The sequence below is a fragment of the Sebastes fasciatus genome, chromosome 14, assembly GCF_043250625.1.
Source record: "Sebastes fasciatus isolate fSebFas1 chromosome 14, fSebFas1.pri, whole genome shotgun sequence".
NCBI lineage: Eukaryota > Metazoa > Chordata > Actinopteri > Perciformes > Sebastidae > Sebastes > Sebastes fasciatus.
In genome coordinates, this window is record NC_133808.1 from 33204849 (window position 1) to 33232844 (window position 27996).

At 46.2% G+C, this 27996-nt stretch overlaps 5 protein-coding genes across 5 annotated transcripts in view; all 5 read right to left on the bottom strand.

Moving 5' to 3' along the window:
* Positions 1-27996, bottom strand: part of ttn.1 (titin, tandem duplicate 1) — a 227197-nt gene that overhangs the window by 128503 nt on the left and 70698 nt on the right. The window contains exons 39-46 of the mRNA XM_074658001.1: positions 11128-11418; positions 7956-8243; positions 6345-6467; positions 5824-6106; positions 5548-5731; positions 5134-5214; positions 3984-4251; positions 1154-1225 (exon numbers count right to left, since the gene is read on the bottom strand). Of these exons, the coding sequence (XP_074514102.1) occupies positions 1154-1225; positions 3984-4251; positions 5134-5214; positions 5548-5731; positions 5824-6106; positions 6345-6467; positions 7956-8243; positions 11128-11418 (1590 nt within the window). The remainder of the gene's footprint in view (positions 1-1153; positions 1226-3983; positions 4252-5133; positions 5215-5547; positions 5732-5823; positions 6107-6344; positions 6468-7955; positions 8244-11127; positions 11419-27996) is intronic.
* LOC141782003 (titin-like) lies at positions 1240-3724 on the bottom strand. Its single transcript, XM_074658009.1, has 7 exons — positions 3462-3724; positions 2943-3020; positions 2830-2856; positions 2625-2678; positions 2493-2537; positions 1465-1506; positions 1240-1280 (listed from the first exon to the last, which is right to left on the bottom strand). The coding sequence occupies exons 1-7, from the start codon at positions 3493-3495 to the stop codon at positions 1240-1242; spliced, it is 321 nt and encodes a 106-aa protein (XP_074514110.1). The 5' UTR covers positions 3496-3724.
* On the bottom strand, positions 22943-23821 carry LOC141782004 (palladin-like). Its single transcript, XM_074658010.1, has 2 exons — positions 23809-23821; positions 22943-23709 (listed from the first exon to the last, which is right to left on the bottom strand). The coding sequence occupies exons 1-2, from the start codon at positions 23819-23821 to the stop codon at positions 23000-23002; spliced, it is 723 nt and encodes a 240-aa protein (XP_074514111.1). The 3' UTR covers positions 22943-22999.
* Positions 23808-24689, bottom strand: LOC141782005 (myotilin-like). Its single transcript, XM_074658011.1, has 2 exons — positions 24386-24689; positions 23808-24109 (listed from the first exon to the last, which is right to left on the bottom strand). The coding sequence occupies exons 1-2, from the start codon at positions 24687-24689 to the stop codon at positions 23823-23825; spliced, it is 591 nt and encodes a 196-aa protein (XP_074514112.1). The 3' UTR covers positions 23808-23822.
* LOC141781997 (cell adhesion molecule DSCAM-like) lies at positions 26041-27996 on the bottom strand. Its single transcript, XM_074658003.1, has 5 exons — positions 27722-27996; positions 27363-27641; positions 26982-27269; positions 26602-26880; positions 26041-26513 (listed from the first exon to the last, which is right to left on the bottom strand). Exons 1-5 carry the CDS (start codon positions 27993-27995, stop codon positions 26215-26217), a joined length of 1419 nt encoding a protein of 472 aa, XP_074514104.1. The 5' UTR covers position 27996; the 3' UTR covers positions 26041-26214.

Genomic DNA, 27996 nt, shown 5'->3' on the forward strand with positions numbered 1-27996 from the left:
TCTACTGTCTATCTACTGTCTACTCTACTGTCTATCTACTGTCTATCTGCTGTCTATCTACTGTCTATCTACTGTCTACTCTACTGTCTATCTACTGACTACTCTACTGTCTATCTACTGACTACTCTACTGTCTATCTACTGTCTATCTACTGACTACTCTACTGTCTATCTACTGTCTATCTACTGTCTACTCTACTGTATATCTACTGACTACTCTACTGTCTACTCTACTGTATATCTACTGTCTATCTGCTGTCTATCTGCTGTCTATCTACTGTCTATCTGCTGTCTACTCTACTGTCTACTCTACTATCTATCTGCTGTCTACTCTACTGTCTACTCTACTGTCTATCTACTGTCTATCTACTCTCTACTCTACTGTCTACTCTACTGTCTATCTACTGACTACTCTACTGTGTGCCTTCTACTGAGCAGAGAGCTCTACTGATGTTAATAAGAGCAGGAAGAGGCGAGAACAAGAGTCAGAGAAACACAAACATGAATAAAGATGATCTACAGTCAGACAGAAATAAAGCTTCTAGAAGCAGCTCTACTGTCTATCTACTGTCTATCTACTGTCTATCTACTGCCTACTATGTGCCTTCAACTGAGCAGAGCTCTCTACTGATGTTAATAAGAGGCGAGAACAAGAGTCAGAGAAACATAAACATGAATAAAGATGATGTACAGTCAGACAGAAATAAAGCATCTAGAAGCAGCTCTACTGTTTACTCTACTGTCTCCTCTATTGTCTATCTACTGTGTGCCTTTTACTGAGCAGAGCGCTCTAGTAATATTAATAAGAGCATGAAGAGGCGAGAACAAGAGTTAGAGACATAAAACACAAACATGAATAAAGATGATCTACAGTCAGACAGAAGAAGAAGCTTCTAGGAGCAGCTCTACTCTACTGTGTGCCTTCTACTGAGCAGAGCGCTCTACTGATGTTAATGAGAGAGGCGAGAACAAGAGTCAGAGCAACACAAACATGAATAAAGATGATCTATAAAGACGATCTACAGTCAGACAGAAGAAGAGGAAGCTTTAGAAGCAGCTGGCGGCGTTTGAAGCGTTTAACGCGGAAACAAACATGGCGGCTAACAGATTTGCGAGCAGCGGCTTGGTTACGTTACAGCCACAAGCTTTTATACCTTCATGGACTTCTTCTCTCCTCTCCACTTCCGTCCTCTCAACCACCTCTCCAACCACTCGCTTCGCTTTTGCTGGACGAGAAAAGTCAACTTAGACAGAAGAAGAAGACTGTTGGCGAGGTCTGGACTATCCAGAGTTATGGAGGAGGATGAATGAAGAAACATGGCCGACCCAACAGAGCTATTAATGAAGAAACATGGCCGACCCAACAGACAGACAGATAGACAGACAGACAGATGGATGGAGGACAGACAGACAGACAGACAGATGAATGGAGGACAGACAGAATAAAGAAGAATAATGTTGATACCTGCGACGGCGGAGTAGCGAACAGAAACCGTCTCTTCTTCAACTGTCGGATCATTAAAGATAATCAGCTGTTAGAGATCTCAACTTTGAGCAGAAGAAGATTATAGAAAACAATCATTTCACGTCTGAGATTAAACTCACAAATCTCACTTTAATCTCAAATAAAATACTGAAATTTCAGACTTTAACATGTGTAAATTAAACTGAGGGAATTATGAGATTAAGGCCAGAATTCAGACTTTAATGTCAAACTTTAATTTCAAAATTCTGTTTTTATTTTCAAATATCTCATTTTCAAATTAGACCATCCAGAAATTCTCAGATTAAATTCATCAATCTGAGAATTCGAATTTATGAGACTGATCTCGGAAACCTCTCACATAAAAGTCAAGATTAAGTCTTGGTTTAACATTTTTGTTTTAATCTTAGAATTCTGCGCTGAATTAAAAAAAAATCAGATTTTTATGTAGGAATTCTGAGATGAATCTCTTTAATGTGATTAAAATCAGGATTTTAGACTTTAATCTCTGACTAATTCTGATTTCCAGATTAGATTTCTTTTAATTGAATCCTTTAATCTCAAAGTTTTTCACTTAATGTCTAGGAATTGTGTGATTTAGATACTTTTGATATTAAAGTCAGAATTTATTTCATTCTTTAATTGTTGCATTCTGACCTTGATCTCATGAATTTGAGATTAAACTGGATTATTTTTCATATTAATCCTCTTCTGTACATTTGAAGTTATATATTGAGTTGTTATTCCACGACGTCACACGCTGAGGTGGAATTAGAGTTATTAGGAGGGATGATGGTTGAATGAATATTAACGGAGTTCAAAATGATCACTGAGGATGACGGTTACGGGAGGAAGATGAGGATGATGAAGGTTTTAGGATGGAGGGAAAATGTTTTCATGTTGAAATGCAGAAAGTCGGTGAATCACATTTCTTCACGCAAAATAAGAATTAATAGAGTTGGAAGTGATGACAGTTAGTACTAATTTCATTCTTATTATATATGCTGTACCTTTCACTTCTGATCGTTCTTCGTAGTGATAAAATTCAGAGGAATCTTTTGGTAGAAAAAGACATTTATGATTGAAACCAGCTGAGCGGAGGATAAAGAGTTAACGTTTGGTACGAAGAGTCCCAGACTCACCTCGAACAAACAGAGCCGCTGCTTCTGGGACATGAACTGACGAGTCGGGGATGTCTGAAGGTTTACCACAAATACAACTTCAATTAATTCAGCTTCAAATTAACTTCTTCCATTTCACAATGAAGTTAGAATAATCAGCTAATTTAATGTTTTAATTGTTAGGGTTTTGAGATTTATCAGTGATACTATTTAATAAAGTACTCACCCTGAGGAACCTTTCCTAACCCAACCTCTGTGAAAGGACAAACTAGTATTAGAACTAAAGTTTGAACTGAGAGGAACATCAGAAACGTTATCTGTTAAATGAAACCTACAGACCTTTGCCTGACAGGTAAAGCTCCGCTGTGCTTCGAGCTTCTCCCATCGGCTCCAGACGAGCAATCACCGAGTAAACGCCTGACGGAGTGGAGACATTATTAATGCTCAGCATGTCTTATCATGTTGCTCTTTTCTCTGTGTGTTAACCAGCTCATAAACAGGACAAATATGTTAAAGATATCTGAAAAATGTCCAAAAATTATTAGCAAAATATGTAAAAAAAAAATTTAAAAAACCATGTGAACAATATCTGAAAAATGTCCAAAATCTTTAGTAAAATATGTGACAAAAATACGTGAAAATGTAAAAAAAAATGTGAAAAATATCCGAAGTAGAAATGTGTAAAGTGTTGAAAATTGTTAAGTAAAATATGTGAAAAAATATGAAAAATGTCCTAAAATATGTCAATTTTGTCAGTGTTGCAGAGCTAAAAGTTGAACCTCTAAAATAAAACATTTTGAAGTATTTTTTCTTGTCTCTTCAGAGAAATGTGCAGTTTAGATTTGTAGTCTAACAAACCTTCATCCTCTGCCGTTACGTTGCGGATGGTCATAAAGTGGCGCCGGCCATCGGTCCTGAAGTTATATTTTGGGCTCTCTCTGAGCTCCCACGAGTCTTTGTACCATGTGACGGTAGCGTTGTCGAAGGACAATTCGCACTCGAAGGTGGCACAGTTGCGTTCATTGACCTCGATGCTTCTGATGCATTTAGTGAACTGAATTTGTTCGGCTAAAACCAGACAATCAAAGTTAGCTTCTGATTTCACAACATTACAGTCATGTTAGTTTATAACACGGATTATTTAATTGACTGGATGTTATTATTTCAATATTAAGACCCGCTGAGTGTTTTTGACTGAATATGAAAGAAACACAGAACAAAACAGGTTCAAGAGGTCAGTAGGTTGAGTTAGTCTGCAGTCGGACTGCTCACCTGTTTTGTAAGCAGCTCCTGGTAATAAAACAAAGGACATGTTACAAACATACAGACCGCTGTCTGTAAGACAGGACAGGACAGGAAGTTGAAAACGCTCAGACGCACCTGTGACGGTGAGCTTGGCGTTGGAGATGTGAGGACCACACACCACGCGGTAGTTGCCCTGATCTTTGACGTGGCAGTTGTTGATGCGCAGATAATGGCGCTCGCCCACGCTGCTGATGCCGTACTTGTCGCTGGTGTCCAGTTTCTGGGTGCCTTTGTACCAGGTGAGGGTGATCTCCGGGTAGTTAATCCGGATCTGGCACTCAAAGGTGGCGCTCTGGTTCTCAGGCGTTGTCTGGTCGCTGATGTCCTCCATCACAGAGACGGGCTGAGGATAAAAAACCTAGTTTAAACATGTCGTCAGCTCTGATGGGTCCGTCTAAAACCTGGTTTAAACATGTCCTCAACACTGATGGGTCAACATGAACAAAGCAAGTTAGCACCAAGCTTCTAACTCTGCAGGAACAAAGGACCGGAGCAACCAGTGTTCCTCCAATCTGCACAATTAGAACGTAAACACTTGGTTAGTTTAGAGGTGGAAACAAAAATGTGGGTGTGACCAAAGATTATAACATAATGGTGCCCCGTGTGGGGCAAAATACAATGCCTCACACGGGGCACCATAATGTGAACGCAGGTAGGAGCTGATCTGGTTATTATCAAATATTAAAGATATTATTAATATCAATAAAATCAATATTAACAAATTATGAATATATATTACAAATAGCACCAAATTATGTTGGTTCAGTAGCTCAAAAAGACATTTAAAACAATTATCAAAATAATTATTATTTATGTTGAATAAAATGATTTAATGTAAAAGAATATCACCCTCAGGGCGTCCCTAACATTAGTCATATTTTCAGCTTTTTTCAGTCAACGTCAGGTCTTCTTCTCAGACAGCATAAAACCCACAGCAGATGAAGGTGACATGCCTCCCTCCATCCCCAGTGGAGATAACGCCAACCAGCGCCCTCTATCTGTGTAAAACGTGTCTTCTCTGCCCTTTAGTGGCTAAACACTGATGAATGCAGCTTTAAATGTGCCATTATCTCAGGATAACGAGCCTCAGTGTCACTGTTACTACCACTGATTGTTCCCCATCCTCAATCTTGTGCTAAACCTTCCTAGAAGAACAGAGGCTGATTAATGCTCATGGTTTTGTAATCACATGTTCACATACTTTAGGGGAGCTGTTTTGAGGTACCTCTGTGCCAACGCGTCCCTCCAGCTGCTCGATGAGCCGGGCCATGTCCTCCTCTTCAACCCGGCCGCCATGCTCCACCTCCTGTAGCGGGAACAACAACGTTAACACAAGTAGAGGAGGGCATCCTTCAATGAAATGTACTTGCTCCACTTCTTCTCTGTCTCTCTGAAATTCACATGTTCAGATCACCCTCATGTCTGTACCCTGAATATGAAGCAATGGCCAGCAGCTGATTAGCTTAGCTTAGCATAAAGACTGGAAACGGGTGGAAACAGCTGCAGTGTGGCTCTGTGCTGCTGTTGGAAGGGGATCAATAAAGTCTGATCATAACGTATTATAATAAATGTTTGAGCAGCTGTATCTTCAAAGCTAAACATTAACATGAATTTTAGCCAGTCAGTTTTTGTCTCTCACCACTCTGCCGGTCTTCATCTCCTTTTCCCTCTTCAGGAACTCGACGGCCTGCAGGATGGCGCGGTAGTCGTGGATGCCGTGCTCCTGCAGGATCCTCTCGTAGTCTTTGGGGTCTTGACCTCGAAGCAACTCCACAATATCGACGTCTCCGTCTTTCTTGGGACTCTTTTGCTTCGAGGGAGTCCTGACAAAAATCAAGAACACAATTAGAGACATGTCGTCTAGATTATCTGGTATTATCAATCATCTGTCCTCAGAATTCCATCTCTCTCTTACTTCTTCAGTCTTGTCCTTATATCTCCAAGTCCTTCCTTTTCCTCCGTCTTGGAGACCTCCATCTCTGCACCGCACTCGATCTCTCCGTGTTTGTTGGTGGCGACGCACCTGTAGAGGCCTGAGTCAGACTTGGTCACCTCTCTGATCTCCATTTTGGCATCCTGGCCCTTGTGCTCGATGGAGATGCGACCCCCGGGGGTGATCTGCCTCCATTTGCCCTTCATCCACTTCACGCTGGGGATGGGGTCACCTCCGATCTTGGCGATGAACGTTGCAGTGCCCTCTGCAAAGAAAAAATTAGCAAATATGTAGCTCCCCGTGGAATCTGTCCCATAGTTCTTCATTTCCTCTGACATGTGACCCTTTAGTTCAAACCCTGACTTACGGACGTATCGAACCACGTCTACAACCAGAACCCAATGTCTACCATCATTAAACTTAAAAGATTCCGTGTGTGGCGTTTCCCTGACGATGTCATGATGAGTGGTGTGCATTACAGAGCTCTCTAACAGTCAACTTACTCTCTGTGACAGAAACGTTTTGGGGTTCCTCGATGAAGAAAAGGTTGTCAAGCCTTTTGACCGGAGCAGCTGCAGCGGGGGCGGCGGCGGCAGCCTCAGCGGGGGCCGCCTTGGCTCCTGTATCTGAAAAGAAATCATGGAAGTGAGTGCAGTGTTGCCACAGAGACCAATCACGGCCTCAAACCAGTTTCAATAATGAAACATTACAAAACTACACTTCACTTGTTTCAGATGTAAACGTTTAATATTAAAGAGACTTTTATCACAAAGCTGACCTCATAATAATTTGAAAAAGGTAAAAAAGTTTCACCCCAGTTAATAAAGTAATTGATAAAGTAATAAAGTAATAAAGTAATAAAGTGAAATAATACAAGAGTGTGTGGATGAAGCATTAAGTTGTTAAATTTTACTCATTTAGCGACTGGCTAGTTAGCTAGCTACCTCGCTAATTCCACCATGCTACAGAAAATGAGCCCAACAGAGGACAGCACCGGGTCACGGTCGCTCTGCCTCATTCCTCGCCGCCAGGAGACGACTTCACCGGGAGGAGAGCAGGCGTTAGCTAGCTAACTAGCATTAGCCAGCCGTCTCCTCCTCCTGCAGTCGTCTCCAGCGGCGTAGGGGACGGCTAATCTGGTCCCGTTGGTTCATGTTAACTTTCTCAACTACCTCTGGTGATCCTGGAGAGTGAGTGACACAACATGTTGAGAGTAACTACGATTTTCTTCAGCCGTTGTTAAAAAAACAAGCCAACAATACTTGCTAGCCAGCGTTAGCTAACGTGTTCAGAGAATTATTCTGCCTCCACTTAAGGCTCCACCCACTAAACACGTCACCATGGTTACTAAACACCTCACCGTGGTTACTAAACACCTCACCGTGGTTACTAAACACCTCACCGTGGTTACTAAACACCTCACCGTGGTTACTAAACACCTCACCGTGGTTACTAAACACCTCACCGTGGTTACTAAACACGTCACCGTGGTTACTAAACACCTCACCGTGGTTACTAAACACGTCACCGTGGTTACTAAACACCTCACCGTGGTTACTAAACACGTCACCGTGGTTACTAACACGTCACCGTGGTTACTAAACACCTCACCGTGGTTACTAAACACCTCACCGTGGTTACTAAACACGTCACCGTGGTTACTAACACGTCACCGTGGTTACTAAACACCTCACCGTGGTTACTAAACACCTCACCGTGGTTACTAAACACGTCACCGTGGTTACTAAACACCTCACCGTGGTTACTAAACACGTCACCGTGGTTACTAAACACCTCACCGTGGTTACTAAACACCTCACCGTGGTTACTAAACACCTCACCGTGGTTACTAAACACGTCACCGTGGTTACTAAACACCTCACCGTGGTTACTAAACACCTCACCGTGGTTACTAAACACCTCACCGTGGTTACTAAACACGTCACCATGGTTACTTACAGGAAAAGGGGGCTATAAAAAGTATCCCAGCTGGGTAGGAAACGGCCCAATCAGGGAACACTGGTTGAGTATTTCTTGTTCTTTATTGTGTAAGATAAACCAGTAAACCCAAGAGGACGGCCAGTAAACAGTCATCACATGTCAGATGACGTTACCTCTCACAGTGACCCTGGACTTGCAGAACTCTGTGCCAGCGGCATTGCTGGCCTTGCAGAGGTAATCCCCGGCGTCGCTCTTTGAGACCGGGCTGACCTCCAGACACGCCGTCCCCCCAACAAATGTGATTCCAGTGTTCCCGCTTGACTTCAGCTCCCTCCTATCCTTCATCCACTGGATGGTCAGCGGAGGAGAGCCGCTGATGTTGCATTTCAGGCTCAGCTTCTCGCCCTCGCTCACCGTCACCGGCTCCAGAGGGACGTCGAACTTTGGAGCCTGGCCAGTTTCTGAAGGAGTGATGGGATAGAAGCAGGACCACTACAGTGAGTTTCAAACAACTTTTAGCTTTTTACAAAAACCTTTAGAGGGAAACCAAAGTCATTATCTTACCTGCACCTGAGATGGACAACACTACACACCTCCCCCCAAACACACTCAAAGGAAAGAGATCAGTTTAAAAGTTCTCCCTCTGTTATCTAGTTCTGAGGCCGCTGAGAAGACCTCGGACCGCAAACCCAACGACTCTTAAATGGTCTAATTCAAACCTCCTGGGGGGGGCAGTCCTTCAGGGCCCAGTCACACCAGCATCTGTAGCATCTGGAGTATCCAGCCAGTGGGAAACAGTATCCAGCTGGGGGTCCGGGGTGATGGGCCATAGATCCTAACTTACTGATATATCAGAGTCGTGGTCGGGGCCATAGATTCTAACTTACTGATATATCAGAGTCGTGGTCGGGGCCATAGATTCTAACTTACTGATATATCAGAGCCGTGGTCGGGGCCATAGATCCTAACTTACTGATATATCAGAGCCGTGGTCGGGGCCATAGATCCTAACTTACTGATATATCAGAGCCGTGGTCGGGGCCATAGATCCTAACTTACTGATATATCAGAGTCGTGGTCGGGGCCATAGATCCTAACTTACTGATATATCAGGGCCGTGGTCGGGGCCATAGATCCTAACTTACTGATATATCAGAGCCGTGGTCGGGGCCATAGATCCTAACTTACTGATATATCAGAGCCGTGGTCGGGGCCATAGATCCTAACTTACTGATATATCAGAGCCGTGGTCGGGGCCATAGATCCTAACTTACTGATATATCAGAGCCGTGGTCGGGGCCATAGATCCTAACTTACTGATATATCAGAGCCGTGGTCGGGGCCATAGATCCTAACTTACTGATATATCAGAGCCGTGGTCGGGGCCATAGATTCTAACTTACTGATATATCAGAGCCGTGGTCGGGGCCATAGATCCTAACTTACTGATATATCAGAGCCGTGGTCGGGGCCATAGATCCTAACTTACTGATATATCAGAGCCGTGGTCGGGGCCATAGATCCTAACTTACTGATATATCAGAGCCGTGGTCGGGGCCATAGATCCTAACTTACTGATATATCAGAGTCGTGGTCGGGGCCATAGATCCTAACTTACTGATATATCAGGGCCGTGGTCGGGGCCATAGATCCTAACTTACTGATATATCAGAGCCGTGGTCGGGGCCATGGATCCTAACTTACTGATATATCAGGGCCGTGGTCGGGGCCATGGATCCTAACTTACTGATATTTCAGAGCCGTGGTCGGGGCCATAGATCCTAACTTACTGATATATCAGGGCCGTGGTCGGGGCCATGGATCCTAACTTACTGATATTATAGAGCTGTGGTCGGGCCCATAGATTCTAACTTACTGATATTATAGAGCCGTGGTCGGGGCCATAGATTCTAACTTACTGATATTATAAAGCCGTGGTCGGGCCCATAGATTCTAACTTACTGATATTATAGAGCCGTGGTCGGGGCCATAGATTCTAACTTACTGATATATCAGAGCCGTGGTCGGGGCCATAGTTCCTAACTTACTGATATATCAGAGCCGTGGTCGGGGCCATAGATCCTAACTTACTGATATATCAGAGTCGTGGTCGGGGCCATAGATTCTAACTTACTGATATATCAGAGCCGTGGTCGGGGCCATAGATCCTAACTTACTGATATATCAGAGCCGTGGTCGGGGCCATGGATCCTAACTTACTGATATATCAGGGCCGTGGTCGGGGCCATGGATCCTAACTTACTGATATTTCAGAGCCGTGGTCGGGGCCATAGATCCTAACTTACTGATATATCAGGGCCGTGGTCGGGGCCATGGATCCTAACTTACTGATATTATAGAGCTGTGGTCGGGCCCATAGATTCTAACTTACTGATATTATAGAGCCGTGGTCGGGGCCATAGATTCTAACTTACTGATATTATAAAGCCGTGGTCGGGCCCATAGATTCTAACTTACTGATATTATAGAGCCGTGGTCGGGGCCATAGATTCTAACTTACTGATATATCAGAGCCGTGGTCGGGGCCATAGTTCCTAACTTACTGATATATCAGAGCCGTGGTCGGGGCCATAGATCCTAACTTACTGATATATCAGAGTCGTGGTCGGGGCCATAGATTCTAACTTACTGATATATCAGAGCCGTGGTCGGGGCCATAGATTCTAACTTACTGATATTATAGAGCCGTGGTCGGGGCCATAGATTCTAACTTACTGATATATCAGAGTCGTGGTCGGGGCCATAGATTCTAACTTACTGATATTTCAGAGTCGTGGTCGGGGCCACAGATGGGTTAGGGTTAGGAACAATTGTACAGATGTATCCTGAATTAAATATTTCAACTTATCGTCCAAGCAGCTACAAAGCTAGGTATCTTTCTAAATTGGAGCTAGCTAATTGGCAACAACCCGGCTGGCTATTGGCAGCATGCTACTAGTTAGCTGGCATGTTACTGGTTAACTTGCCAGCCAAAACGACGAGTCACCAACTGGTCCCACAAGTAGACACCAAGTCACCGAGCTTGCAGCTCCGCCTGTTTCACGAGGACGTGTAGCTGAATTCTGTGGTGAACTTTCTGGTGCGATCGGGTGCTAACATAACAGAAACATTTGCTGCATTTTTGATTGGCTGACTAAAGCATATGTAAAACATATGTTGCTCGTGTCATCTTCCTGATGAGACCCAGATCTATTTAGAGTGAACAACTGCACCACGTTGGGTTCTCAAGTTTTACTGGAAGATCATTTAACTTTCAGAGGAACACATAACATAAAGCCCAACCAATGATGTCATGAGGATGAAGATAAACGGACACACTTCTACCTGTGATGGTGAGAGAAACCCGACATGAAGCTTTGCCAGCTTCGTTGGATGCTGCGCAGGTGTAAACACCGCCGTCAGAGCCGGTAGCCTCTCTGACACACAGCACGGCCACGTTGTTCTTGAAGCTCACATCGTGTTTGTCAGAGCCGTAGATCTCGTTGTCGTTCTTGTACCAGGTGACCGTCAGTGGCTGGGAGCCGGACACCCGACTCTCCATCTTCACCGTCTTACCCGCAGAATCCATCATGGACTCAGAGGGCTTCTTGGTGAAGTTTGGCGGGACCTTGCGTTCTGTTAGTGGGGGAGAAAGGAAGAAAATCAGGCCATGTCGTGACATAGGGGAAATTGTTCGAAATCATTCAGCAGGCCACCGGGCCTTTATCCGTGCAGTAGGGGAAACAGAGAGCCACAACACGTTGAGACGACATAAAAACAACAAAGCCAACAAATACAGAATATCAACATTTTAACAAATACGTCTAAGAATCCCTTTTTAGAGCAAGCAAATATTTACCTGATCCATCCATAACAACATGGAAAACCTGGACCTCTAATACACTGGAACATCTGTCTCTTTCCAAACCCAACAAACACGGGACCAGTCGACCCTAAACACACCGACAACTTAACCCATGTTACCAAATTCCTTCTTGTTACCAACAAGCACGGGACCACAGGAAACAGGAACTACACCGGAGGTTAGTGTTAGTGACATGATGGGCGGAGATGTGCTTGTTACTGCGTTACCTATTTTAACATGAGCATGACAGATGTCAGTTCCTTCCGCATTGGAAATTTCGCAAGTGTATTTTCCAGCCGACACGGCTCTGTCGCTGTTGAGGACTTCCAGAACGCAGGAGGAGTCGGTGGTTTTGACGTTGTACAGGTAAGAAGCCCAGATGATCTTGTCGTCCTTCTTCCACGTCACGTAAACCCTCTGGCTGCCGCTGTAAGAGCACTCCAGCCTCAGAGGCTTACCCAGCTCGTGGCAGACGTCCTCCAGTTTCTTGACAAACCGTACGGGTTCTGAGAGAAGCAATGTTGAAATCAATCATAGGAGCAACTGATCTTTACATGCGGAGGACGAAACACTATGTGACTGCGCAATAATCCAGAGGAATCCGTGGATGTTCTCATGCGTAGAAAGTGAGGCTATGTGAATGGAGGGACATCAGTTGCAGGTATTGGAAAGGCTATGAGAGTGGCAACGGTACGAATCACTCACTTCATGCAGGAAGTTGTTGGTTAGGTTTACCTAGTTTGACATGAGCATGGCAGATATCAGAGCCTTCGGCATTGGAAATTTCACAAGTGTATCTTCCACGAGCGTCTTCTCGGTCACTGTTGAGGACTTCCAGCATGCTGCTGCAGTCCGTGGTCTTGACATTGTACTGATAAGAGGCCCAGATGAGTCTCCCATCTTTCTTCCAGCTCACATTCACTCTCTGGCTACCGGTGAATGCCACTCTAAGCGTCAGCGGCCCGCCGACTCTGAACGTGGTGTTTTCCAGCTTCCTGATGAAGCCAGCAGGTTCTGTGAGAAGCAGTGATGGGCGTTAGATGTAAAGGTGATGGTAAGCAAGCAGAAGCAAACATGATGAGATTCAGTTAGGCTTCATTTGATTATGCTGAGTGGAGTAAAGACTATAGAGAGTCCCAGCGTACTGCTGGACCAGCTGGGGTTCCACCAGCCTCAGAGGGCTTCTTCCATTCGTCTGTCTGACTACAATCATTTGGTTTTATTTATTAAATCTATTGTTAGGATTAATGACAAAAACCATGAATGTCAAGCAAAGAGAACCAGAGCTTCATTCCACATGTAGCTACTAGCTTCTTCCCATTAGCAGCCCAGGTAGTCTTCCATGTATCTCTCAAACTTACTGAGAGAAACTAGGATGTTATTCAGCCATTGTTAAAAAATACAAGCCAACAATACTTGCTAGCCAGCGTTAGCTAACGTGTTCAGAGAATTATCCTGCCTCCACTTAACGCTCCACCCACTAAACACGTCACCATGGTTACTAAACACGTCACCATGGTTACTAACAGATGATGAGGCTATAAACCACAAAAAGGTCAGAAACTAGTTCCATCTTTTCAGAAAGGCAAATGGAAGAGCGGTTCCTCAGCGGGACGGCAGCTGGTCCGGGAGTAAGATGAGGTTCTACGTGTTATGTTCAGTGTTAGTGATGCGAGAGTGGAGGTTATACCTTTCTTAGAGGTTTTACAACAGACATAAGCGTCGCAGACTGCGGACCCTTCAGCGTTAGAAAGTTGACAGGAGTAGAGCCCGGCTGCTTCCTGTCTGTCGCTATTGAGGACTTCTAGAACGCACGAGGAATCGCTGGTCTTGACGTTGTATTTGTACGAAGCCCAGATAAGCTCGCCGTCCTTCATCCAGGTCACGTTCACTCGCTGACTGCCGGCGTACGTGCACGCCAGACTCAGTGGATCGCCCAGACGGTACGATGCGTCCTCGAGCTTTTTCACAAAGCGCACAGGTTCTGGGAGAAGCAACACTGGTGTTAGCCATGTCATGTAGCCTGAGCTGCTAGCTAGCATATGAGTGTGTTAGAAGGCAGTTACCTAGTCTGACATGAGCGTGACAGATAGCAGAGCTGCTAGCGTTGGATATTTCACAGGAATATCTCCCAGCAGCCTCTTCTCTGTCACTGTTGAGAACCTCCAACACACAGGAGTTGTCTGTACGCTTGACGTTGTACTTGTAGGAGGCCCAGACCGGTTTGCCGTCTTTAGTCCAGCTCACGTACACGAGCTGGCTGCCCGTGTACGTGACCTGAAGCCTCAGAGGCCGGCCCACCCTAAAGGTCATATCCTCCAGCTTTGTCACGAAGCGCACAGGTTCTAGGAGAAGCAAGGACGTTAGCGGTTAGCTGTTAGCTGCCTGTCAACTACCGGCAAACATGAGCAAGATTATGTGAAATAGACTCAGCAAGTGAAACTACCAGTAAGGCTCATTGTTTTCAGTTTTTAACCATTTTCAACAAAAAATATTACATTTTTACAAGAGCTAAATAATGTGTGTTTTTCCAACCTGATTTTTTGAGTCAATCATATTTTTAATGCAGCTTTCAGCAAATTCTTTAAATAGTAAATATAAGACAAATTTATTTTTACAGTATATAATATTGAAGAACTGTCCTCGACCACAGAAATCTTAGTCGACTATTGCCGACCTTACACAAGGCGACTTTGAAAAGACTTTTAAAAGAAGTGACTTCAGTCTTTAGTCACGGACTGTTAACTTGTGTTTGGTGGATTATCTCTCTGTTGTTCCAATGCTAATGGTCATTGTATTTGACATGGTTGGAAAGCCTGTTTATTTACCTTCACAATGATGTCACACTTGTAAGGATCATGCATTTGTGGGATGGATTATGTGGGTAGCACCCAAGAAAAATAAACAGGCTTTCCAACGATGTAAAATACAATGACCATTAGCATTGTATCAACAGAGAAATAATCCACCAAACACAAGTTTAACAACTTTCTATTACCAGTTTATTTAGCGAAGACGGGGGGGATCTTACAGGGTCAACTCAACAACGGTCGAAGCTTCGAAGCTTCAAGGTCAGCCCTAGACTTAAGACAGCTTGGACTGAGTTTTATGACCACCTTACGCTAAACCATCGAGATCACGGGAGCGCGCCGCAACTCTAGCAAAACTCTCATGATTTTATTTCGACATTGGAAATATGTCTGCGACAGCAGTCGGCATAACACTCATACAATTTTGTCGACTAATCAATTAGTTGATTTAATCTGTAAGTCTGAGTTTCTCCACAAAGAAAAAGCACCACTTTAAATCTGTTGTTTACCAGAGATGTGCTCAGAAGTGGACTAAAGAAATCTCAGCTAAAAACCAAAACGATGAGCCGTCCTGTTGAGTGTGTTACCTAGAGTGACCTGAGCATAGCACACTGCCGTGTTCTCGGAGTTAGAAACCTCGCAGGAGTATCTCCCTGCTGCTTCTATCCGGTCGCTGTTGAGGACCTCCAACACGCAGGAGTTATCGGAGGTCTTGACGTTGTACTTGTAGGAGGCCCAGACCGGTTTGCCGTCCTTCCTCCAGCTCACATAGACTGTAGGGCTGGCACTGTAAGCACAGTACAGAGACAGGGGCTGGCCCAGTCTGAACGTGGTGTCTTCTAGCTCTTTTAGAAAGCGCACCGGTTCTACAGGAGGCAACGGTGATGTTAGACGCATGTTTTAAACGTTACAGCAAGCAGAAGAACAATGTGTTTGTTAGTGGCTTTACCTATCTTAACCATAGCATGGCAGATATCAGCGCCCTCTGAGTTTGAAATCTCGCACGAGTATTTCCCGACGGCTTCCCGGCGGTCACTGTTGAGGACTTCCAGAGTGCAGGAGGAGTTGGTAGTTTTAACGTTGTATTTGTACGATGCCCAGATGGGTTTGCCGTCCTTCATCCAGCTGATGTAAATCCTCTGGCTGCCGCTGAACGTGACCTCCAGCGTCAACGGGTGGCCAATTTTATAGAAGGTGTTTCTCAGTTTTCTCACAAAGCGAACCGGTTCTAAGAAATCAGTGTTGGTGTTAGATCATAGAAGCAGTGGTTACATGATATGTCATGGAAATGAAACTCCCTGTAAGGAGGTGAGGTGGTTTACCTAGTTTGACATTAGCATGGCAGACATCGATTCCTTCAGTGTTAGAAATTCCACATGTGTATTTGCCGACAGCATCTTCTCGGTCACTGTTGAGGACTTCCAGGATGCAGGTGTCACTGGTGGTCTTGACGTTGTACTTGTACGATGCCCAGATCAGTTTGCCGTCCTTCTTCCAGGTCACGTACATCCTCTCGCTGCCAGTGTACGTGCACTTGAGGGTCAAAGGTTCGCGGAGTCTGAAATAAGTGTCTTCCAGCGGTTTGACGAAGCGAGGCGGTTCTGAGAGGAGCAATGATTGGGTTAGTTGCATGAAGCCTACAGTATGCTATGCTAGAAGGAAGGTGGTAGTCTAACCAACTGGGCCCTTCTAAACATCAGCAGGAGGCCTCTGGTAGTTAGTAGAAGGACTGAAAGCAGATGGTGTGTTAAGAGTTTGAGACTTTACCTAGGCTGACCCGGGCGTGGCACACGTCGATTCCAGCTCCGTTGGTGATTTCACAAGTGTACGTTCCAGCCGCCTCGGGCCGGTCGCTGTTCAGGACGTCCAGACTGCACACTGAATCAGTAGTTCTAACGTTATACTGATAACTGGCCCAGATCAGCTTGCCGTCTTTCTTCCACGTGACGTAGACCCTCTGGCTTCCCGTGTATGTGCAGACTAGTTTCAGTGGCTGACCCACTGAGAACGTGGTGTCCTCCAGCTTCTTGACGAAGCTCACCGGTTCTGAGAGAAGCAATGCTGATGTTAACAGTTGTTACGTTGCCATGCATTTGCCTCTAAGCCAAAGTAAATTCTGCTATTATGGATGCAATGTATAAAAAACTATTGGGAGAAAGCCAAGTTAGTACTTTTTTCCGGAGTTGTGTATTTCACCTTAGGACATCTTTGTTTAAAGTCTGAATATAAGACAGTATTTAAACTCATTACCATGTAATCAAAGTCAAAATGCGTCTGTGATGCACAATCACAGCGGGATTCACTAACAGAAAGAAGAGCATCACCTTTCACCACCACGGTACAGCTGGCGGAGGCAGAACCGACCCGGTTCTCTGCCTTACAGATGTATTCGCCGTGATCGAACTTGGTTGTTTTGGTCAGTTTCAAAGTGGCAACACCGTTCCTGAAGTCCATCGAGCACGTGTCGGACTTGCGCAGCTTTCCGTCAGCTTTAAACCAAGCTACAGAGATGTCAGGAGTTCCCCGAATAGAGCAGTTCAGGGTAACGCCATCGCCCGCAGATACCTCCACTGGCTCCATCTTTTCTACAAAGTATGGTCGCTCTAAAGTGAAACATGATGATGATGATGATTTAGTAAAACTGCAGATGTTGAGTTGATGAAAGAATGAATTAATGAATGAATGATGAATCTTTAGAAATGAAACTACAAAACTAAGCACAAGAACATGCATGTTCATTATTTTACCTAGAATTGACACTTTTGCTTCACATCTGTCCGTTCCGACTCCGTTGTCTACCTCACAAGAGTATCTACCGGCCGCCTCCATCCTGTCGGCGTTAAGAACCTCCAGGATGCAGGAGGAGTCTGTGGTGATCACGTTGTACTGATAGGAGGCCCAGACGAGGTCCCCGTCCTTCTTCCAGGTCACGGTGACCCTGGGGGTCCCGGCGAAGGTGACCTCCAGCCTCAGAGGCTTCCCCTTCTCAGAGGAAATGTCCTTCAGCTTCTTCACAAAGTGGACCGGTTCTGAGAGAGGTCATTCCATCATCAGTTACATTCACAAGTAGAAAGAGGGTTCAAAAAAAGATATCTGTCATGCTAACAAACCTTTCACCAGCAGGTGAACGGGGCAGCTTTCCTTCCCCGCGTCGTTGATGACCTGGCAGGTGTACTCTCCTGCATGGGATGTTTCCACTCTGTGAAGCACCAGAGTGGCAACGGCGTCCTTCAGGGCGATCTCGCAGCCCCTTCCGTGCTGCATCTCTTTGGCGCCCCTGAACCATTTAACCTTCAGGGGGGCGCTGCCTTTCACTCTAGCCGAGAAAGACACGTTTTTGCCGGGCAACGTTTCCTTCGCTTCAGGCGTTTCCACAAAAGATGGAGGTTCTGGGTTCAAATAAAAAAAGATGTGTTTGTAAGATAATCATTCTTTGATGAGTACGATCCAGTCCGGTTTATTCTCGTGTACTGACCTGTCACACTCATTGAAGCGCTGGTGTCGCTGGCTCCTGCAGCGTTTACAGCTTTACAGGAGTATTTGCCAGAGTGGGACATGCTGACGGTCGGGACCGTCAGTCTGCACAGATTATCAGTGCAGCTGATGTCGTAGTTCGGCCCACTCTGGATCTCCTGGCCGTTGAGGAACCAGGAAGTAGTTAAAGGAGCAGAGCCAGTGACTTTACACTCCATCTCACCGGGCTTCCCCACAACTAGGTGGGTGTCTCTCAGCTTCCTGATGAAACTCGGAGGAATCAACTTATCTATTGTCAAAAAAAACAAAGAAGTTATGAAGCACGTCTGAAGTAGCTGCTAGTGAACAAAATGTCACAAGACGATAAGGAAGTTGGTGAAAGGTCACGTATACGAAGGCCACCAACCTGAGACGGAGAGCTTAGTTTTGCAGGAGGCTGAACCAACATGGTTGGTGACCTCTAGCTTGTATTCTCCAGCATCTGCTTTATCAGCAGACCGGATCTTCAGGGCAGCAACCTTCTTTGTGAAGGACATCTGATACTTGGCGCCAGCAGAGAGCGCCTTGTTGTCCTTGAACCACTTAGTTTTCAGGTCTGGTGTGCCAGACACTGTGACTTCCAGAGCGGCATTGTCTCCTGACTTCACATTCAAGGACTCGGGGCTATCCACAATAGCAGCGGGTTCTAGAAATCAGGGAAGAAGATATTCAGCTAAAGGAATCTTCCCGCTGTCACTAGCTCTAACGTAATGAGGTCTACAAACCTAGAACGGTCACTTGGGAGACCGACTCCACAACTCCAGAGTCATTCCTCAGCTGGCAGGTGTATCTACCGGCGGTGGTGGAGTCGGCCGTGGGCACGACCAGGGTGACCACGTTGTTCTCAAAGGTGATCTTTCTGTTGTCACCGTCTCTGAGAACGTGGTCTTTGTCCTGAACCCAGGACACAGACAGAGGCTCAGAGCCTTTCACTGCAGCGGTCAGGGTCAGCTGCTGACCGACCGGCACCGACTGGTCCACCAGCTTCTTCACAAACACTGGTGGTTCTGAATAGTGAAGAAAGATCAGGTGATGAGAGGCGATCACGCTGAGACGAAGCTGTGAGGAAGAGGCTACTGTTTCTGTACTAACCTTTGAGGCTAACGGTGGTGCGGCAGCTTTCACTTCCTACATTGTTTGACACTCTGCACTCGTACAGACCGGCGTCGTCTTGCTCCAGTTTCATAATGTGAAGCGTGGCGGAGCTGCCCTCACTGACCATCTTATACTTCCTGCTCTCCTTCAGCGGCCGTTTGTCTTTGTACCAGTTAATCTGGAAAGGCTGAGTGCCGTACGCCTCACAGTGCAGGCTGGCATCTTTCCCCTTAACGCCCTCTACTGGGCTCGGAGTCTTAGTAAAGGACGGGGACTCTGGAAAATATATATCAGATATATTAATAAACGGACAATACCTCCATGGATCATGCTTCAGTTCAGTCCATGCTATCGGGATCCACCCAGACGTCGACACAGATCATTCGTGAGAGAAATAAACATGGAGACGTAACTCAGGGGTTCACAGTAGGAATAGTAAAAAAAGAGGTGACACTCAGACTCATGCTATCCGACACACGGAGGACAACAATGGGATCTTCCTGTTGGGGTCCATGCTGACATTTTCAGACAGGCTTCCAAAAACACTCAAGACGCAATATCAACATCTGCATCACGGGGGATTTTCATTCCAACTCTTTCATGCTACACAAGTTGAAAAGAGACAAAGCTCTCTACTGGACAGCTGACCTTGAACGGTGAGGACGGTGCTGCAGCTGGCGCTGCCGGCATCGTTATGAGCCTCGCAGGTGTAGACGCCATTATCATCAAACCTGGTGCTGTGCAGCTGCAGGTACGCAGTCGAGTCAACAAACATTGTCTTATAGTTGTCTCCGTCCGTTATCTTTTGGTCATTTTTGTACCAGCACATATTGAGGGAGCGTGAGCTGGTGGCCTTGCATTCGAAGCGGAGTCCCTCGCACTGCTTCACAAAGGTAGTGGGAGGAAGTTTCAGGACGAACTGAGGGGGCTCTGCAAAGTCAAAGAAAGATCAAGTTACTATGGTGAGAATAAAGAAACCCTTGAATCAATGTCACGGATGGAAGATGGAGACTATTCCTGGTGAGAAAAGAAAAGGTGAGGTGGTGAGGAAGAGGAAGTGAAGACAGAGGAGCTGTGAGAATGCAGAAAAAAGATGGAGTTAATTGATGATGGACGAGAAAAAAAGACGAGTCCAACCTTTCACCAACAACTCTGCTGCACTTCCCACCGCGCCAGCTTCGTTAATAACTTGGCAAGAATAACTTCCAGCCTGCGTCGTCCCGACCGAGCGGAGCTCTACAGAGGAGGAATATTCCTCCAGTGTGATGGTACATGAAGGCCCCGTGATGAGTTCAAGGTCATCCTTGAACCATTTCACCACAAATGGAGGCGTTCCTTCAAACACACTTGTGAAGAGTGCAGTAGACTTTGGAGTAACAGCCTGAGACCGGGGCTCAGCTACAAACCTCGGAGGCACTAAAACCCAACAGAACAAGGATTACCACACATGACCGACAGCCTTCAGGGTGAACATGGTGTGAAGTGGACCTGTGGATGCTAACCTTTAGCTGTGAGGACTCCACTGCACACACAGCTGCCTGCTGCGTTGGTAGCTCTGCAGGAATATTCTCCCGTATCAGCAGCCTCGCTCAGCTTGAACTGCAGCGACGACGTGTTTTCAATGTGCACAAGTTCATATTTGGAGCTCTGGCTGATCTTTTCCTTCCCTTTGCTCCATTCCACTGATATCGGAAGAGAACCGGACACTTTGCACTCCATGGCGACCACCGAGCCCATAACGGCTTGAATGTTTGTTAACTTCCTAGCGAACGTCGGAGGAATTACTTCTTCTGTTTAAAGTGATACCAAAAGATAATTAGAGTCAACGAAAAAATAAATATTTGTTCTAACCAGAGTTTAAGAGTAATTTTACAAACCTAGAACAAGCAGTGTGACTGTACAGCTGCAGGTCCCGACAGAGTTAGTGGCTTCAAACCGGTACTGTCCGCCGTCCTCCAGCTCGGAGGACTGGATGCTAACACTGCTCAGGTTGTTCTCGTAGCACAGATGGAGTTTTCTGCTGGACTGGAGCTCTCTGCCGTCTTTAGTCCAGCTGACCCTGATCTGAGGAGTCCCGGCTACCCTGCACTCTAGACTAACTGGATCACCGCAGGTCACTTTGACTACCTCTGGTTTCTCCTGGATCCTAGGTGGTTCTACAACACCAAGAAAAAGAGGTGAGTGCACTTGTTACCGCCGTTAGAGCTGCCTATGATGTAATGCATGAAGCAGCGGTACCTTGCACGGCGAGGGTGGCGAAGCATTTGTCCTGCCCGGCCTCGTTTACCACCTGGCAGGTGTATTTCCCCCTGTGGCTCGCCTCACAGGCAGGAATCCTGAGAACGGCCTCCTTGTTCTCAAACGTTCTCTCGATGTTTGGATCCTCTGGGATCCAGTTCTCATCTTTCTGCCATTGCACGCAGAGAGGCGGAGAACCGTCCACGGTGCAACGGAACACCGCGAGACCGCCCAGAAGAGTCGAGACATTTTCTATCTTCTTCGCAAATGTTGGAGGGACTAACACAAAGAAAGGGCGTCATTGTAACAGCAGAGAGCGGACAGCGCTGTATACATCAGACGATGGCGGCGATCAACCATTTATTAAGGTATCGCCAACGCTCATGTTCAGACAAGGTCACTAAATAATTATTAGACGTGAATAAAACAAATGTTTGTATAGCAAGAGATGAATGAATACCAACTAGTCAAAATTACAATCCAAACATACGTCAGATCCCATTGAAGTCTATGAGATCTTCAGTTTTCTATCCCCCTAAAAGGGGGCGTGGCCTTGACTTTTACTGAAGTACCGTATGTGGCAGTCTGATGTACGTGAGCAGTGTTCAGTTAAACCAACCTGTCAGAGACAAAGCTGCAGAGCCAGAATAACTTCCAACCTCGTTGGCTACCGCGCAGCGATAGGTACCAACATCTTCCTCTTTACAGTCCCGGATGTTCAAGCTCACAGTTTCACCGTCAGCCAGGATATACTTGTGGCTGGATTTGATTAGCTTGTTATCTTTGAACCATGTGACCTTAAACGGAGCACTTCCTGCCACCTTGCAAGCGAACACTGCGCCGGAACCTTTAACAACTTCAAGAGACGTCAGCTCTTCAGCAAACAAAGGAGGCTCTGAAATAACACAAAGCAGATGAAACTAAAGCATCCTCTGACTGGTATCAGTGATGTCATTCATGACGACGGTCTCGCTGACCGGATGCAGACGTGAAGTTAAACCAACCTTTCACTTGGAGCTCAGCGGTGCAGCTCTCTGTGCCTGCTTCGTTGCAGACTTCACAGAAGTATTTCCCGCCGTCATTCTCACTAACTTGGTGAATCTCTAAGGAGGCTACAGAGTTCATGAACAACATGTTGTGTTTGACGCTGCGGTGGATCTCAGCTCCGTCTCTGAACCAACGAACAGAGATCTCTGGAGAACCAGCCACCGTGCACTCAAACACCTTCCTGTCTCCGACTCTCACTACTGAAACCCCTTCAGGCTTCTCAATGAAACAGGGAGGCTCTGAAATCATAAATACATGCAGAGGTTACTGAGGTTTGTTGGTCACTACACGGTGAAGACAACTGATGAAGGCGAGAGACCAATATTAACCTTTAACAAAGAGCGTTGCCTGACAGGAAGTGGAGCCCACATCGTTGTGTATTTCACAGACATAGTCTCCAGAATCTGAGGTTTTGGCAAAGAAGAGCTCCAGTGAGCTCGAGGTGTTGTCTTTGACCACAGAGCAGTCGGCGCTGGATAAAATCTCCTTCTTGTTTTTAAACCATTTGGTGGTCAGCGGCGGCGTGCCAGAGACCAGTACGTTAAACTGGACTTTGGAGCCGGGCAGAACATTCATGGAATCAGGCTTCTCAAGAATACACGGCGGTTCTGTTGGTGGATAAAAACCCAACACTGGTATTATAACACAGTCACAACATACACAGAGTGATTATAGTACTGAGGAGGCATGATGGGATCAAACCTTTGACAAACAAGGTCCCAGAGCATTGGACAGTTCCCGCTTTGTTTTTAGCGATGCAGGTGTAGCTGCCACCGTCTTTACTGTCGAGATTAGAGATTTCCAGAAAAGCGACGTTCTCAAACAATGTGCATTTGTGTTTGTCGTCAGTCTGGATCTCTTTCTCATCTTTGAACCACTGAATGGTGATCGGCAGGGAGCCGGATACGAGACACTCCAGATGAGCAAACGACCCTTTGATACCTTCTGTCTGCTTCAGCTTTCTCGTAAAAGACGGTTTAATAATCTGATCTATTACATACAAAGAGCAAAAACAATGTTCAGTGTGTTGTATGAATAAAGCAGAATAATAAAAAGGTATAAACTTTGGGATAAACTGACCTAAGACAGTCACGGCTGCCTCACAAAAACTGCATCCGGCATAGTTTGAAACCTCGAAGGCGTATTCGCCGCTATCGCTTTGCTGTACTTTACTGATGTGGAGCACCGAGCTGCTGTCGGTGCTCTGGATTCTGTACCGCCGACCCAACCTCAGCTCCTTTCCCGCCTTCGTCCATTTGGACTTGAGCGGTTTGGTGCCTGAGAATCTGCACTCGAGCCTGGCCGGGTCGCCCGCGGTCACACTGATGGACTTTGCATGTTCATAAATATTTGCTGGCTCTGGGATATAACAACATGGTAGCAAAGTGAGTTAGCTGCCGACAGGTGTTAGTGCCACAGACAACAACACGTTTCACACAAACCAACAGCAGTGAAGGCGAGTAACAAACATCCTACAAACCTGTGACTACGAGCACGGCGGCACATCTCTGAGTCCCGGCTTTGTTCTGGGCCTGACACACATATTTCCCAGCGTGTGATAACTGAGCATTTCTCAAATTCAACACGGCACTTTTGGTTTCATAGGACATCTGAATGTGCTCGTCTTCTGTGAGCTCATGATCGTCCTTGATCCAGGAGAGAGTCATGGGAAGAGATCCAGACAACATGCACTTCATAGAGAGCTCAGAGCCCACCGTGCAGGACACGTCCTCTATTCTCTGAACAAAGGACGGTGGTTCTAGTGAGAGAAGACCACAGATCAGACTGAAAGCTGAAGAAGGAGGTTTTACACAAACACAGATGGTCCACATGTCTCCTGGCTGTGGACAGAACAAACCTTCTCCCCTCACATATTCAACAAACTATTCAGGACTAAAAACATGTCTTTGGTTCCTCAGTTACATTTTGTCCAAAATGCCCCAAATTAAAATCGCTGAAATTTGCTTAGAAATATAATTCTTGGGGAACATGTAGAACGATAACCTTGACTGTCAGTATTTGACCTTGGACTAACCTTTCAGTGTAATCTGGCAAGAACAAGATGTCTCCCCAACCTCATTAGTGACCGTGCACTGGTACGTCCCAGCATCTCCGGTCTCACAGCGGGAGATCTGAAGAGTCACCGTGTCCTTTTCAATACTCATCTGATGCCTTTTGTCGTTTCTGATCAGCTTCTCATTGAGGAAGCAACTGATTTCAAACGGAGAGGAACCTGAAACGGTTCCTTCCAAGATAATGTCGGATCCCTTTACAAGCTCAGCTGACTGGAAAGACCTCACAAACGCTGGAGGCTCTATAAAAACAAAGATAATAGACATGTTATATTTAAAGTTCTGGCCTTGTGAGGTCAGTCTGGTCCACAGAGTTCTTCTCGCTGTTCAGAGCCTCAAACACACTCGCTGGTCCGGTTGGGAAGCAAACTGTAGAGACACAGAGACCCAGTTGGGTTCCTGAAGAATTTACTGGATAGTTAACCTCTGGTACTGAGAACAGGTGAGATGTTAACATCATCTAAACATCTATAAGAGCTTCTTAGTAGACGCTGACTGAGATGAGATGGGCGATCAGAGACCTTCACTTGGATCGTTCTTTCATACTTGTTCATAGAACTTTACGTCATTTTAATGTTTTTATTTATTTCTGTAAAAGAGCATACCTTCGGTGAGTACATAATGTAATCTGTGCCCGACCACCGTGTAACACCGCTAACGTTAACCAGCTCTCGTCCTGCTGACTTCAACACAGACGTGTTGTTCATAACGTGGCATTAACCTGGACGCGTTGATAGTAAGTTTACTGTGTCCCAAACGCATTAATGTAACGTCCCCAGGACTACGGGATGCCATCAGTCTCGAGCCCCGACGGTCCCTACGCTACCTGTGTTACTGTAGAAAAACGAGTACCGTCACCTTTTCAGAATTTTGATATTAACTTGGTACCAAAGTACCGGTTCTCGTGACATCCCTATCCTTTAGAGGGTTGTGGCAGGCTGGAGCCGAGAGGGGGGGGGGTGCCTCACATTCATCATCCTACACCTTTAGTTTAGGGTTCGGAACTAACAGGAGTCACAAGCGAGGGAGTTCAAGTATCTCGGGGTCTCGTTCACTAGTGAGGGTAAAATGGAGCAGGGGTTGGACGGGTGGTTTGGTGCGGCATCTGCAGTTATGCAGGTGTTTTATCGGACCGCTGTGGTCCATCTACGTTCCAACCCTCACCTATGATCCTGAGCTTTGGGTAGTGACCGAAAGAATGAGATCGCGGATACAAGCGGCTGAAATGAGTTTCCTCCGTAGGGGGAGGAGCTCAGACATCCGGAGGAAGCCGCTGCTCATTCACCTCTAAAGGGACCAGCTGAGGAGGTTCAACATCTGATCAGGATGCCTCCAACTGGTAAGGGGTAGCCCGGGGTCGACCCAGAACACGCTGGAGAGATTATATATCTGATCTGGTCCGGGAACGCCTCCGAGTCCCCCAGGAAGAGCTGGATAACGTCTCTGGGGAGAGGGACGTCTGGAATACCCTGCCCCCTCGACCCGGCCCCGGATAAGAGGGAGATAACAGATGGATGGATGGATGGAAGAATGGATGGATGGATGGATGGAAGAATGGATGGATGGATGGATGGAGGACTCACACGTGAAAAATAAAGGGTGTGATCCCTCACTGGCTTCCCACCTACCAACTCGGCCAGTTGTGTTTGGTGGAGAATACGAACAAGCCTGACGGGTCAACTACCAGGAGTCAAACCCCGGGTCTTTAGACAGGAAGGGAACCTGAATGTAGGCAGCACTGAACATGCTAAAGAACAACGTGGACCAGACTTCAGTCTAAAGTTTGTAAACTCTACAGACCGGACCGACCTTTCACTGTTGCTGAGCAGCTGCATCGGTCGCTGCCGGCCTCGCTGAACGCCGTACAGACATAATCTCCACTGTCCTCTACAGAGCAGTCCTCTACCTCCAGAGTCGCTACTGAGCTGTCGAAGGACGTCGAGCGTCTGCGGTCTGAAGTGATCTCTGAGCCGTTCATAAACCATCTGATGCTAATAACAGGCGTGCCCTGCACTTTGCAGGACAGCTTCAGAGGTTGTCCAGTTCTCAGCAGCTGTGAAGGCTCAAGCTTCATTGTAAATGTTGGAGCTTCTGTAAATCAACAGTAACAATTACAGTAAAAAAAACAAGTCTAGAAAACAACAGTTCAGGTTTTTAAAAAGAGAGAATGAAACAGCACCTTTCACAAAGAGGGCCGCGGTGCAGTCCACCTTCCCGGCATCATTGGACACCTGGCAGGTGTATTTAGCCGAGTCACTGGGTTTCACAGAGTGAAGCTCTAGAGAGCTGGAAGAGGCATCTTTCTTTATGAAACACTTCCCCCCAGTGAAAACCTCCTTCTCCTCTCTGAACCATTTCACCACCAGAGGAGCTGATCCTGTAAAGGATGATTTTATGACAACATCTGATCCCGGTGAAGCGTCCTGGGATTCAGGTTTCACCGTGAAGACCGGAGGTTCTGGAGTTACGTGGGAAGAAAAAACAGCACACATGTTCACAGCCTATCGATAACGTCTATCTGTAATGAACTCCTGTTTAACGTCACTTTAAGGCTCTGACCTTTGATGGACAAAGTACCACTGGTCTCTTTTTCTCCGGCATCATTAGAGGCCCGGCAGGTATAAACGCCACCGTCCGTCTGCTCCAGGCCGGTTACCGTCACAGAGGCTGTGATCTCACTGAAATCCAGCTTATATTTGGCATCGCTGTGGATTTCCTTCTGATCTTTGTACCAAGAAACAACCATCGGCTGAGATCCAGCAACTCTGCACTCCAAGGTGACATCGCTACCAATACTGCCATCCACTTTCTTTAGAGTTTTGGTGAAGGATGGTGGAACAGCACGATCTGTGTAAGAAAGTATATCAAACATATACCGGTCACCTTTCGGCCGGGTCTATCGGTTACTATATGAGAGACGTACTCGTAGCTCAGACTAACCTATAACAGTGACCGAGCAGCTGCACTGGTCTTTTCCCACTTTATTGGACACCTCCATCCTGTAGTCTGAAGTGTCTCCTTTATCTGCCGAGAGGATCTTTAAGATGGCCGTGTTCTCCTTCACCACCATCTTATATTTACGGCCACTGATCATCTCCTTCCCGTCTTTAAACCACTTCACTTTCAGGTCTGGGGTTCCACAGATCGTACACTCCAGCGTGGCTGAATCTCCCGCAGTCACGCTGATGGACGCTGCTTTCTCTAAGATCTTAGCAGGCTCTATAATACAATAGGAGACTGTTTAAACATCTGCGTCTGCACTCTGACAATACTTCTAACAAACAGGAACGTGTTCTGACCTTGAATTGTTAAGACGGCTTCACATTTCTGCTGCCCCGCCTCGTTCTCAGCAAGACAAGTATACTTGCCGCCATGTTTTATCTCAACAGAAGAGAAGGAAATGCTTGCGACGTTGTTCTCAAATGTCATTTTGATATTTGGATCATCGTCTCTGAGCAGCTCAGAGTCTTTCATCCATTTGATAGCGATGGGCGCTGAGCCTTTTAGGGTTCCCTGGAGTTTCACTGTATTTCCCAACACTGCTGTTGTACTCTCAATCCTCTTAGAGAACATG

Bases quoted from the DNA above. Each gene is read 5' to 3' on its own strand.
- LOC141782003 (XM_074658009.1), bottom strand. From the start codon at position 3,495: ATGACCATCCGCAACGTAACGGCAGAGGATGAAG. The intron at 2,857-2,942 runs GTCTGTAGGTTT...GTCCTTTCACAG, and splicing joins GCTTTACCTGTCAGGCAAAG to AGGTTGGGTTAGGAAAGGTT. The intron at 1,281-1,464 runs GTATCAACATTA...AACTCTGGATAG, and splicing joins TCGCTACTCCGCCGTCGCAG to TCCAGACCTCGCCAACAGTC.
- LOC141782005 (XM_074658011.1), bottom strand. From the start codon at position 24,689: ATGTCTATTATCTTTGTTTTTATAGAGCCTCCAGCGTTTGTGAGGTCT. The intron at 24,110-24,385 runs GTTAGTCCAAGG...TTCTCTCACTAG, and splicing joins TTGCCAGATTACACTGAAAG to AACCACCGTCCTTTGTTCAG.
- LOC141781997 (XM_074658003.1), bottom strand. From the start codon at position 27,995: ATGTTCTCTAAGAGGATTGAGAGTACAACAGCAGTGTTGGGAAATACA. The intron at 27,642-27,721 runs GTCAGAACACGT...ATTGTATTATAG, and splicing joins AGCCGTCTTAACAATTCAAG to AGCCTGCTAAGATCTTAGAG. The intron at 26,514-26,601 runs GTGCTGTTTCAT...GTTGATTTACAG, and splicing joins CGCGGCCCTCTTTGTGAAAG to AAGCTCCAACATTTACAATG.